Consider the following 13,225-nt stretch of genomic DNA (forward strand, 5'->3'; position numbering starts at 1 on the left):
ACACACACACATATACCCACAGGAACTTATTAACAGCACTGTTTCAAACTGACAATCATCAGATCCATTCACCTTAACACCTGTTTTACAATTAATGCCAGTCATTGCCTTTGGGGGAAATTTGCCATCACTATAAAATCGGAATAACATTGCAAGCATGTCTCGGTTGCTCATTATAAATTCCAGCCTGGGTCCTGCCCCTGCTGTCTGGAATTACATTTAATGAGGGAGAATTCAATCATAAACACATACTCATTTTCACTGTGGCGTTTGATGGAGTGGCACTCATCCATGTTCACTGCGTTAAACAAGCACATTCAATTTATCCTAACTTAATATTGCCTGTGAAAACTGCATTTGGATCTCCTTTTGCCCTCTTGGGGAGCTGATTATTCGTTAAGGTCTCTACTGTGATAATGAAAGCTGGCTGTCCACTTAATGCTGAAGTTGAACAGACAGAGGATAGTAATGATTCCCGTTTCTGTCATGTCAAATGATAAACAGTCTGGAGTTGCTAAGTGTTCTGCAGCAAATACATTAATCTGTCATTTCCCCATGCTGCTGCGCGCTACATGAAATGAATTATGCATCGTTTTTGGGCAGTGGTGTGTTGATCTAAGGATTGGGGGCTGTGTGTTTTTGTGCTAGCATGAGCGTGTCCACCATGACAACAGATCCAATCCGTCATGTAGGCAAAGGAGAGCCACAAGGAATGATTCAAACCAATGCATACATGAATGACATACTGTAAATAGGTGACAAAGGCAGTGTGGTATTGATGCGACTCAGTAGGGGAAATCCCCTTCCAATGGTGCTCATTCTGCTGGCAACCATGTGGGTTTTTGATTAAAAATGTAACAGTGGAATTCAATTCTCTTTGGTGTCATTTCAGCATCTTCCATGTGTGCGTTATCTGTCTTGGACAGTGGCAGCTATCAGTTTGAAACAGGAGTGATTTTTTTTTTTCTAGGCAGATGGACATCTCTGCAATGGCTATGGTGCAGTAAAGTGAAAAACCAAAAGTGTTTTCTCCAGCTTCCCTGCTTTGCTTGATCAGCGAGTAGATCAATAGCATTCAGACAGCTTTCCTTCCTATCCATCCGTCTTTGCTTCTTTAAATCTGCCCTGCACAAAAGCCTTCAGGACCAGCAAATCAAATTCTTGAGGAGTTCATAAGCCCCTAAGTAACTGATAAGTAACTGTTAAGGTCTTGGTGTGATACACAATACATGTTTATTGTATTTTTAAATACTAAAGTGTTAGTGTATTGCGATACCGAAATGGTACATTTGCCTTTAGGTCAATGATGAATAAGAATATCTACAACAGGATTAAAAATAAGAAAAAAAAATTGTTTACAGATGTGTCAAGTAGAAATGTGCTGCTTGTGTGAAAGGTGATTTTATATGGTTTTGAAAAACCTTTATACCATTTTGAAAAAAAAAAACGTAAAGTCATGTTTTTTATGCCTCCTAGCAATAAGGCACATGTTTCTTCGAAAGTGTGTTACGTTCAGAACGACTTGAAAGTGTGGTAGTGTGTAATCCTCAGTCATTTAGATATCCAGGTTTTCTCTGTAACTATTTACAAAGTCGACAAGTGTATGATGCCTATGGTGTTTTAAAATCTGTTGAGATTTTGCACCACATGACATTTTGTGTTTCTGCATGTTGGTAGCGCCACAACTTTTGCAGTTAGAAGTTTCAAATATAGTAGAGATGAGCAATAAGCAGATAAGGAATAAGCATTGAACCAGTTTTGTTATTTTTTTCGTAGAAATTTAAGATTGTCGATTTCCCTCCCCCCTCCACTCCACCACCAAAATCAAAATAAATTTCAATACAGATATTTAAAATATGCTGGTCATAGAAGATGATAATTCATAAATGTAGTATTGTGAGCAATACTTTCCATTTAGATCACCTTATGCCGCCCACACACTACACGATTTTAGCTCTGATTTTCCACTCGACAACAGTTGATGGAGATCATTGAAAAGTACAAAATCTGAGGCAAAACAGTGCTTATTCACACAAGTGATGATGTTTGAATTACCAAAGACACAATCTGAGAGAAGCGCTGATTTTTAGGCAAAAGATTTCAAGTTGGTCATTTGGTTCCAGTCACGCATACGTTGCATTGTCCAACAGAACCAACTGACTTCTGTGTGAGCTGTGCTATATACATCACTGTTGACAATAGACGATGGACCCTTTTTTGCCCATGAAATCTGGCTTATGTGACCACACCTTATTCTAGAGCAGTGTTTCCCAACTGGGGTGCCGTCTGTCGAGAGCAGGGGTGCCGTGTAAAAAATCATTGGACTAAACATTATTTGGATAATTGGAATTTTTTTTTTTTTTATATTTTAACCCTACTATTAGACCTACCTGAAAAACTAAAAAGCAATTTATTTAATTCGAAGGCATGTCGTTATTTTTTATTTGTGCTATCATTATTAATATTCAATTCAAAGTTTGAAATCAAGCTATCTCGTGCTACTGCACCAAAATTACCCCACTGTAAATAAAAAAAAACACTGAGTGAGCAAACATTTGTGAGATAGCTAGTTATAATGGTAATTAAATAATGTTTACATATGTATAAAAGCCTACATTAAAATCTGTCATATAAATTGGTCTCTTCATTAGAAATTAGCTTACTGATGGCCACCATTGATGGACAAAATTTTTAATAATATTAAAAATATCTGTATGACATTATATTCTGCAGTTCTTCCCTGTTGTACCGAATATCTATACTTTTCAAATTATCATATCGAAGTTAGAAATTCAAATATTGTGACAAAATTAATTTTGTAGGGTGCCACAAGTTTGTTAAAATTTCCAAAGGGTGCCGCGACTAAAAAAAGGTTGGGAAACACTGTTCTAGAGTGGTGAGCCAGTCACAGATGCAATTAGCTTATTTTAGTTCAATAATAAAACCATTTAAGAGAGTCACTTTTTCTGTAGAATGAATTTCCCTTTTCTATTTTCTCTCACAAAAAAAAATGAAAAAATCTATTTTTATCATGCAAGAATTAAATCTCACATTTATTCTTCTTTGATTTTTTTTATTATTAGGATTGGAGCATTAAAGGTGATATTTCCTTGTTACAATGGGCACCATGGTTCTGCATGTGAAGTAAAATGATCATTGGCATCAAGTAGCAGACCTGAACGAGCCCCGTTTCAGTGACGCACATCAGATGGCCACATGTCTCTCTTCTCCCAATGTGCTGGAAGAAATAGGCTGCCAGCCTGTCCTCTGGGTGTGAAATCAGAGCCAGTTCTCCTTGGTGGAGTTCTCAGAGCATGGGGAGACCATGCTGACCTGAATGCAATCCCGGTGGGGGGTTTCTGCCATTGTAGCATGGCAGCAATGGTGGCTACGGTCGCTGAGCCAACATAAATATGCTGCTTGCCTCAAGGAGCATGAACCGTGGCCGTGGGATGGGATGGTGCCTCGGTGGGGGGGTTAATATGTTGCACATACTCTGTTCTTACACATAGTCAACGCTTGCATCTGTCCAGAGAAAGGAAGAAAAAGATTGCAAAGATGGGGGGAAATGGCTTACAATGTAATTGTAAGTTAAATTGTTAATTATATTATCAATTATTTATTATATTGCCATTAGAAACACTGCAAAATGACAAATTACTGAAAAAACACTTTACATGAACACACTCATGCACAGCAATTTATCATCATCAAATAATTTTAATTGCATTCACAAACAATTAAACATGACAAACACGTGACAAATCGTTCTTTCAAATTGTTAATTAAAAAATATCTTTGCTTTTATACAACGGATCAATAAAAAGGAAATGGGTAACTTACATTTTAGGCACAATATATCGCTGGTTGTCTGTTATTGCTTCGCCAACTCAAATATTAAAAACGTAAACTATCAAAACATTTTTGTTGATTGAAATAAAGCTGAAATAAATTAAAATTTTAGCTTTGTTAAGACTAGGGGCTGATTGCATAAAAGGTTTAGACTAGTCTTACAATTTAGTCATCCAATTTTTTTCTTTAAGACTGACCCAAAATTTTTTTTAATTCAGTTACATTAAATCATAGATTAGGCTAAGTTGAATCCAAAAATAAGACTGATTACCCCTTTGCTAACTGCTAGTTGGCCAAACTCGTACTTAAGACACAGTCTTAACATAGAGGCTACGTTTATGCAACTACCCTAGGATATGTGTGGCAGCATTTTTAAAGAGCATTAGTTACATTCTCACACAACAATATTTAATAATAGCATTTCAAAGAGTGCACATACTATTTCATGATGAATCACCCTGTCATATAAAAAAGATTTCAGTATCATTTAGATATATAAGTCTTTGTCTTTTATTAAAATAAAGCGAGAGTGAAGTTAAAAGGTTGAGATCTATTTGATGGCTTAAAAGTTAGCATGCCTCTAGACATCAAATCATCAGATTTTTTTTTGCAATGAGAGAATCCTAGTACAAAGACATGCTTGAACTAGCTATGAACTAGGACAATTTGCTGCAAATGGACTTATTGCTAGTAGTGCCAACGGCAAGAATGATCACATGGATGAAGAATGCAATAGGTGAGCAGAAATCCATTCTGTTCTCTCCACTTTTTATTTTTTGTATTAAGTTACATTGAGTTTGTTAAAGCAGCACTATGTAACTTTTTCTGTTCAAAATTTGCAAAATGTATATAATGAGCGAGTAGGCTACATCATGAATTCATCTTCCAAACCGCGTTTTTGTCTTATTCCGAATCACTACGGAACACTTATAATAAGTACTTATATTTGGACTATTGTAGCCTGGTCAGGTTGTCACCGCTGCGGAGTAACACATACCTGCGTGAATCGCCATAGACATAAACTTAGAGAAGTAGCTCCGGTTGGAATGTTCTTCCGCGGGATGTGTGCAGTTCTGTTTATTAACCGCTAGAGAGCCAAAAGTTACATAGTGCTGCTTTAAGGACAACAGACAGGTTTTACTCTCGCTGATCTTTTAAGTCCATACAGAACAGATGTGTCTTCTGCACCTGCATATTTGTAAACAGATCTTGTTTCAGGTGTTTGCGTTGTCTCAAGGCTTAAAATAAATACAGCATAATAGATTTCTGCTGTTTCTTTTGGGAAACCCCATTAAGGTAATTAGTTTTGGCTGTGGCATTGGAAAAAGCTCCACTTCATCTGCAAGGTTCAGTTGCTCAGTGCACTGTGGGAGGAAATGCTTTTGTTCTTTAATTCAGGTCACTGACGTGCAGAATTTAACATCCTGTACTGTACAATGATTGAAATCACACTGGGTTTAAGTCTTGATTATTTCATGACATGACCAAAAAATGTACCATTCTCTATTCGATACTTCTTCTTTTTTTCTATTTCTTCTTAAAGCCACCGGTACTCTTGTAATGCCAAGCTGTGATGGTAATGGAGCACAGTACTGGTTGTTCCAGAATCTTGGATCATTGTGGGAAAAAAAGGTCTAGTAATTTTGTACTTTCAGTGAGGTAACTAGACCTCTTTGAGGGGATCATTCAGCACACGGTGGGTGAGCATCTGGATTGTCAGATTCTTAGAGGAGGAATATGAAGAGATGAGAATGCCAGAACACAGTTACGGCTTGATTGGTTCATGTGAAAAAATAATTTCCCAGAAAGTCCATATGAGCATGAGCAAATCTGAATGTGACAAGAAAATAAGGAATGTATAACATATTTTCATCTTGTATGCCCTTAAATCTTTAAAGCATTCTCAGTAACATGTAAGAGTGATTGGGGGGAATCCAGTCGTGTAATCTAACTAGATTTACATATTGAAATAACAGCAGTTAACTTACAGCACACGCAGAGTCTTTCTGTCATCTCATGTTGAAAGAAATAATCTCACATCTGGCATTTAAGAGTGTATGAACTTCTATTGTGACACATAAAGCAGATTTGATAATCTTCTGTTAACGGGTCTGTTGGCGTTCAAAAGACAGGAACTCTTATCAATAGTATTAGGCTTTATTCTTAACACTTATTCAGAAAACTACACCTCTAAAGTATCTTTATGCTTTATAACATATCTTTATGTTTTAAATGCAAGATCTTATGATCTGCCACTCAGGGTTCAACCTGAGAATTCAGAAAACTCTCATATTAAGGTCCTCTACATAATCGCTAGAAATGTTGCTCTTAGGGCCTGTGTCTGTTCTCTTGATTTTGGTTCAAATCATTATCTCATACGGAGTAACTCGGAGGGCTGTATATAAAATCGTTGGGTTCAAAGGTTAAAAGCAGTCCACATAATTACACTCTGTTTATGGCTTAAAAGCCAGTATTGCAAGAATAATGATCATGATCTGTGAATAAAAGGTGAGCCAAAATGACTCATTGAATGTCTTTTTGTGTAATAGAGGACAGAACTGATATTATACTGATTTCATAGCTACATTTCTAAATCAAGCTTGTTAATGGTGTGACGTTCCATATGTAATGGTTGTCTGCATGTGAAATAAAACTTTAGAAATATCATCCACATACTGCTAAAAATACTTCTTATTTTATTCCATTTTCTCTTTTTGAATGCATCTTTTCTTATTTAAAACCATTTAAGAGGCTACAGTGCAGGTGTAGAGCAAGTGGATAAATAAAAAATAAAGCAAAACCCCTCCAGACTCATATGAAAAGGCTCTTTCACAGCACCATTGAGGTTCTGTATATCACTTCCAAGGCATGATTCTTTGTGCAACTATAAAAAAGAGCAGCAAAAAGGGCTATACTACTTTTAAAGACAAAAAAAAACTCACAAATCTAGCACTCTTAGAACCATTTTCCTGTCTACATATTATTGCTCATAGTCTTTATTCATGGTAAAGAAATGTATCATAAAAGTCATCTGAGTTTTCAAACACGTCTGATGGAGATATCTACAATATGCATGGCAGTGAAGAAAGAGTGACATTATCTATGCAATTAGATGAAAGGGAAATTTCTCCAGCTACATCCTCAGTGTCAACCAAAATGGATCCCTCTGAGGGGGGCTTTGATATTCTCACTGTATTTTGTGTTTTTTCAACTCAGATATATTTAGGGAGTTGATAACCATGGAGAGGGTGATGTAATCAGAATTGCAACAAATGAGTGTTTGAACATTTGTGATAGAGCCATTCATTTCGAGCGGTTTTAAACAATACCATACACCCAACTGCAGCAGCAGACCACGGCAGTGACCATAAATAGGCTTTTTTCACAACAGCATTGTGCTCTCAGCATCTCCTTTCTCTTACACATATCTGTATATGCTAAGCATAGAATACGAAAATCAAAAAGTGGTGCAGAAACAACAAAGTTTTGCACCACAAGGAAAATTTTGAATACTTAATATGTTATATGTATCATTTATAACTACATGTGTAATTCAGTACACAAGTGCATTGTATTGTGTAGAGGGTATGGTATATTGAGCACTCAAGCCAGAAGAAACCATGCTTTTAGACTGTTCCAGGGTATTTTAATAAGAGCATAAATGTAGTGAATAGTTTATGCTGAGTTCGTGGGAAAAGAAAGGAAGTAGGCTACAATCAACTTACGCATGTTGTTTGCTCTCGCCTGCACAGTGTCATAATGCTGTGTGTGCATTCCGATGGCTTCCTCGTGCTGACCCTGACGGGCGCCTTGCATGACGCTTGCAACAGCTCTGTTGAATAACAAGCATTCATTAGATTAGTATTCCATTTAATTGCCTTGCATTGTGTAATCGGTCTGTATTTAGATGTCAAAGCACAGCTGAACGGCGTACAGTGATATAATGTCAGTAGACTGACATCTATTCATTCAGCGTTAGAGCTGCCGCTGTCCAGAGTGCTGATTCAAAGAGAACAGGTTTTTCTGTGAGCCGCACTTTCAGCAACCTGCACACTGTGGGCTGTGCAGCTCTCATCAGAGGTTTTGACCCACAGAATCAGTAGGAACAAGAGATTTCCACCTCCACAATTCAAGCTGAGTAACTAAAGGGTAAAAAACTGACAACCGGAAGTTATGCAATATAATGTAATATCTAAAATGGTTAGTACAGTTCTTGTGGTTTACATGTGCAAGTTAACCATGTTTTCATGTGTATCTCTTGAGATCTGTGATTCAAGAAAGCCTTTTAAAAGAGAGCTTGCATAACACAAATCCATGAATCTAGAAAGCTTAATGAAGATGCAAGGGATTGTTTTTGCTCTAAGTAAGCACAAATATGCATGGGCAGGATAGGCACAACAGTAAATGCAGAGCTTTAACAACCAACACTTTTAGCTCAAAAGCCAACGAAGATTGGGTTAGTGAGGGTTCTTTGCCTGGAATTTTTTTTTTTTTTTACCCATTCTTGAATGGTGTAAACATTTTTCAGCCTAAGATGCCATTCAGACAGGGTGCTGTTTTTAAACTGATTTTAATTACTGGACTATGTACACACATATGTAAGCATATCTTTCACTGTTGTGCTGTTTTTTCAATGTCTTGCGCCATGAGCGCTTTCCCTCTTTCTCTCCTTTGGTTTTCAGTATCGAAATTAAGTTCAAAAATAAAATCTTTAAAACAAAACGCATTTCTAAACACCTGATATTTGTTCCGTTCAGTTATGTCTAGCTTTTTTTTTTTGAACGTAGCTACCATGAGTGAAAGACGCAAGCGGTCACACGCACTTCAAAAACAAAGAGATGCGCAATGGAATGGCATCTTCAGATGCGTTTTAAAAAGTTGAACTTCTCTTAACTTGACAGAGATTAATAAAATAGCAGAGCTCATGGCACAAGATGGAACATAAAAGACATTCACATAGCAAGCACATTTACAAAAAACGAAGAAAAAAAATCAATGGCAAAGCACACTGTTTTTACCATAAGCAGTTTGGCAAAATTCAAAAAGAAAATGAGGACTTCTCAAGCCAACATAGCTACTTACCGAGACATGCTCTCTCTGTGAGGTCTGTGAGCCTTTTCTAGTCCAAGTTTGGTAAATATCCCGACCAGTGCCATGATTGCCACTATTCCACATATTACATATACAATCAAGTTTGTTTTATGCTTGGTTGGATCGTGTCTAGGGTCAAGGGTTTTCTTATACGGAGTCTGTCCTGTTAACCACACTGGTGTATCGTAATTTGTGCAGGTGTTTTGATCCAAACGAGAGTTTTTATAAGCGCAGCAAAATCTGAAGCCACAAGTGCCGCAACAATATAAATAATTGCCAGTTTGGCAAACGAACGGCGGGTCCCACTGTCCCATGACATCATAGTAACCCCGACATTTGTCCTCAGTATGTGGAGGTTCAGAAACGCTCTCCCCATCCCGGGACCCATTGGATCCTGAGAGCATTATAAAGCCCTCGAGCTGCTGCTGCTGCGTTTCCCCGACCGCGCTGCACAACAGCACCAGAACTTTGACCAAGAAGTATTCTAACAGCAAGACTGTCCATTTCATCCTGTAGTCTCCTGGAGGCTTCTTTTGGAGGACAAACTGAGACAGAGAAACGACTTGGTACTACCAGTGACAGCAGGGCATAAATCCACACGAGTGAACAAAGCCATTCGTGGAGGTTTGCATTTTAAAAGAGGTAAATTAAGACCGCAGATGTTTGTAAAGTCCACTCTGACAGATGTCGATCTCTAACCCAATTGTTCTGTTGATTCTCAAATACTTTTTAGCGCTCTGAAACCACTGCGCCAACTACACTGAAGGCTGTCTTCGTTTGTGATGATGACAGGAGAGCTGAGACAGAACAGTGGAGCGCGCGCGCTGAGTGTGGGAGACGGTGCGTAAATGGAAGGAGGAGACATGGGAGGGATTGGACAAGAAAAAAGTTTTCTGTAGTAAAGAATCACAGTGAAAAGTTGCCGTCTAAGTTATGTTACTATGCGCAACATGCAAACGAATATCATTTCTTAGGCGCGTAAAATACCTGTTGAAGGCTCCTGCCTTGAAAAAATAAATTCGCAACATACTGTTAGCCTATACTGATCGCATACGAGTTCCATTTAGTGTAACTTGACTGTGCATATAAGAAAACACAAATGCTAAATGGTTTGTGGTTTCTTTGCGCAATGGGTGGGTTTCCCCATTTGCGAGTTGCGTCTCGACGTTGCCTCTATCATATAAAATCATCTAATTTACGTGTTCATGATACTATCATTTTCTGCTCGTTCAGTGAACAGAAAAGAGTTTGGTGTTTGGATATCAGCGAAAGGATGTTTCGTTCGTCTAAGTATTCCAATAAAAAATAAGGTTTTAAACTTAGGGCTTTATTTTATAACCCTTCCTTTACAACATATAATTTTAATCAGTATAGGCTACTGGCAGAATTGGGAGCAGTGAGATCAATCGTACCATTCCAATCCTGTATTAACAGATTTTGCAGATATCGGATTTATTTATATATTTGTTGATCCCCATCCACTTTAATTGATAAGAGAGCTATGAGAGTCATTCAGGTTTGGAACATCATGATGACAGCAACGACCTCCACATATGTAGGCCTACCACGTTTGATATTAAAAAAATGTAAGCTACCAGATGTAAACTATACCTGATTGATTTACAGTGTTTTTCTATGTAGATAGATACATACAGTGGCGCAAAAACGGGGTATACAGTATATGCAGTGCATAGGGGCGCCACACATAGGGGGGCGCCATTTTGCCAAAATCATTCTGTAAAAATCTTCTTTAATAAAACGTTATAAATAATTAAAAGCTTAGTTGTTAAAGGGGTCATATGATGCGATTTCAATTTTTCCTTTCTCTTTGGAGTGTTACAAGCTCTTGGTGCATAAAGAAGATCTGTAAAGTTGCAAAGACTAAAGTCTCAAATCCAAAGAGATATTCTTTATAAAAGTTAAGAGTCAACCACGCCTACCTAAAACGGCTCATTCTAACACGCCCCCACATGTCTACGTCACGATGTGGGAAGATTTGCAAAACGCCGCCCAAATGTTCAGCAAAGAAAGAAGGCGTAACTTTGATTCTCGCTGTAGTATTGTTGCCACTGCTGCTATGTTGTGGAGACGCTGTGTGTTTCATTATGAAGGCGAAACTACTTTGTTTGGCCTTCCAAAAGAGGACACAACTAGAAATCAGAGGTTAAGTTGTATTTACAACACTGTTCCGGAACAGTTCAACCTAAATATTCAGATGCGCATTTTTTCAGAAAGGCGGGGCATAGAGGAGAAACAATAATGTACATTATGTGGAAAATAATGTGTTTTTTAACCTTAAACCGCATAAACACATTGCATTACACCAAATACACAAAATAATGTTCTTTTTAGCAAAGTCATATGACCCCTTTAAAAAATAATTAATGCAACATTTTTATTTAACAGTTTTTAGCATTTTAATGAGTTCAAAAAATGTATTTATTAAAAACGTATTAAGATGCGGAACGGCCGTATCTCTTTGCGACCACAACAAACGGGAGACTTTTTAAACGCAAGACTTTTCAGACTTTTCCGCTTGCCCTCTGTACCAGGCGTGAGTCAAATAAGCGCAGAAAAGGTACATGTGCCAAATGAGCTTCAGTAGAACAACAGGAAACTGCGGTCTGATGAGATATTGTTATATGACAGTAAAACAAACGTTCCTGTCCTGTAAGCCGTTTTGCTCACGACGCACGCTCTTCGACTGTATGCGAATATGAGGCGCACGCTCTATCACTTCATAATAAATAAACAGCACTAGAAACTGCGAGCATACATCGTCAGTTAAGTCACGAAATTACCAAAATGGCGATTAAAGCTGCAAAACTGTGCATGCATGTATGTGCATTACATTTAAGAACGTCTGTCAAAAGCATGCAGCCTACTGAAATATTCTGCAATTCGGGATCACAATAGGGTCAAGATGATAGGCTATGTAATTTTTTTAATATAATTTAATGCACAAGTAGGCCAAATGTGAGCACAGTGCAGTTAAATGTACTTGAAAATATGCTCAAATTTTTCGTTAATTTGTAAAGTACGAAAATGAAAAGAAAATTATTTAAATGCATAAAATAACTCATTTTACATTCTTGCATTATTTTCCTTTGTACAGAGCTCGATTTAGGTATGACAAAAGTGATGCAATTAAATAGTTTTGACAACTAATAGAATGCTAGAATAGAATGATTGAGAGTTCATTGATTATATAAAATTCAGTGAAGGTTGACTATAGTTATCTGCATGTCTCATCCATGAGTGGGCCTATACAATGATGGAGAACAAGATTTTGGGGGTGTTAAAGGGGTCCTATTATGCTCTTTTACAATGTCTTGAATTTGTTTTGGGGGTGTACTAGAACATGCTCTCATGCTTGGTGGTTCGAAAAACGCATTATTTTGTACATAATTGACATTATTACAATAGGCTACCTTTCTCCCCATCCTGGTACAAACGGCTTGATTAGTTCCGGGTTTGATGAAGGCCCGCCTTCCAAAGGTAACGGCTGTACACAAAGCAGGGCTCAGCTAAAAAAAAAACACTGCTTTATCAGACATTACATGCAAGATTAAATGAAAATGACATCCAATTTTCTGAAGACAGTCGGTTTCCTTCAGAAAAGCAGTGATATAAAAACACCTGCCTTAATGTATGGGAAACACTGTAGTCTCATAATTGAAGTGTAAATTCTGCAGATTACATCATTGTCCAGTATTGTACTGTCACCAATTTATTATAAATGATAAATATTTAATATAAATAAATATTAAAAAATCTGGAACATGTTTGTAAATGGGCATTTGATTTACATTTGAGAGAAACTGAGAAGATTGTAAACAAAGATACAAACTAGCCACTTTTCACTGAAAATTGCCGTTGTAAATTTAAAATAGGCCATCTGTGTAACTGAAGTAAAAAGAAATCTTCCACTTAGCATGGCAGATGTTCTTTCAAATAAATTTTACTATATAAAAATGTGCAAGAATATGAATAACTTTGAGGCAAATAAACAATATTATAATATATATAAAAAGTGAGCAATATTACAAGTGTTTGAAAATAAAAATGAATAAAAAAACGTGTTCTACTGTCTGGGATCTGCCATCCGGAGTTAAAGGGGATGTCATGTGACACACTTTTCTTTTTTTCTTGGTTTTATTTTTCCCTTTTTTCCCTATGGTATTAAAAAAGGGGGAAGGGGGTTCAATCCTTTGTCACTTTTTTTTGTTTACTCCTTATGAGTTTGTATCCTTCCATGCACAAGCTATAGTAATGGGCTTTT

At 37.2% G+C, this 13,225-nt stretch overlaps 1 protein-coding gene across 1 annotated transcript in view; it reads right to left on the reverse strand.

Moving 5' to 3' along the window:
* Positions 1–9,734, reverse strand: part of LOC107692077 (protein shisa-9A-like) — a 27,553-nt gene extending 17,819 nt beyond the window's left edge. Inside the window, exons 1-2 of the mRNA XM_016490981.1 lie at positions 8,935–9,734; positions 7,578–7,684 (exon numbers count right to left, since the gene is read on the reverse strand). Coding sequence (XP_016346467.1) covers positions 7,578–7,684; positions 8,935–9,452 — 625 coding nt within the window. The 5' untranslated portion in view covers positions 9,453–9,734. The remainder of the gene's footprint in view (positions 1–7,577; positions 7,685–8,934) is intronic.
* Between the last annotated feature and the right edge of the window lie 3,491 nt (positions 9,735–13,225).

The sequence above is a fragment of the Sinocyclocheilus anshuiensis genome, unplaced genomic scaffold (genome assembly GCF_001515605.1).
Source record: "Sinocyclocheilus anshuiensis isolate Anshui unplaced genomic scaffold, SAMN03320099.WGS_v1.1 scaffold726, whole genome shotgun sequence".
NCBI classification, from domain to species: Eukaryota; Metazoa; Chordata; class Actinopteri; order Cypriniformes; family Cyprinidae; genus Sinocyclocheilus; species Sinocyclocheilus anshuiensis.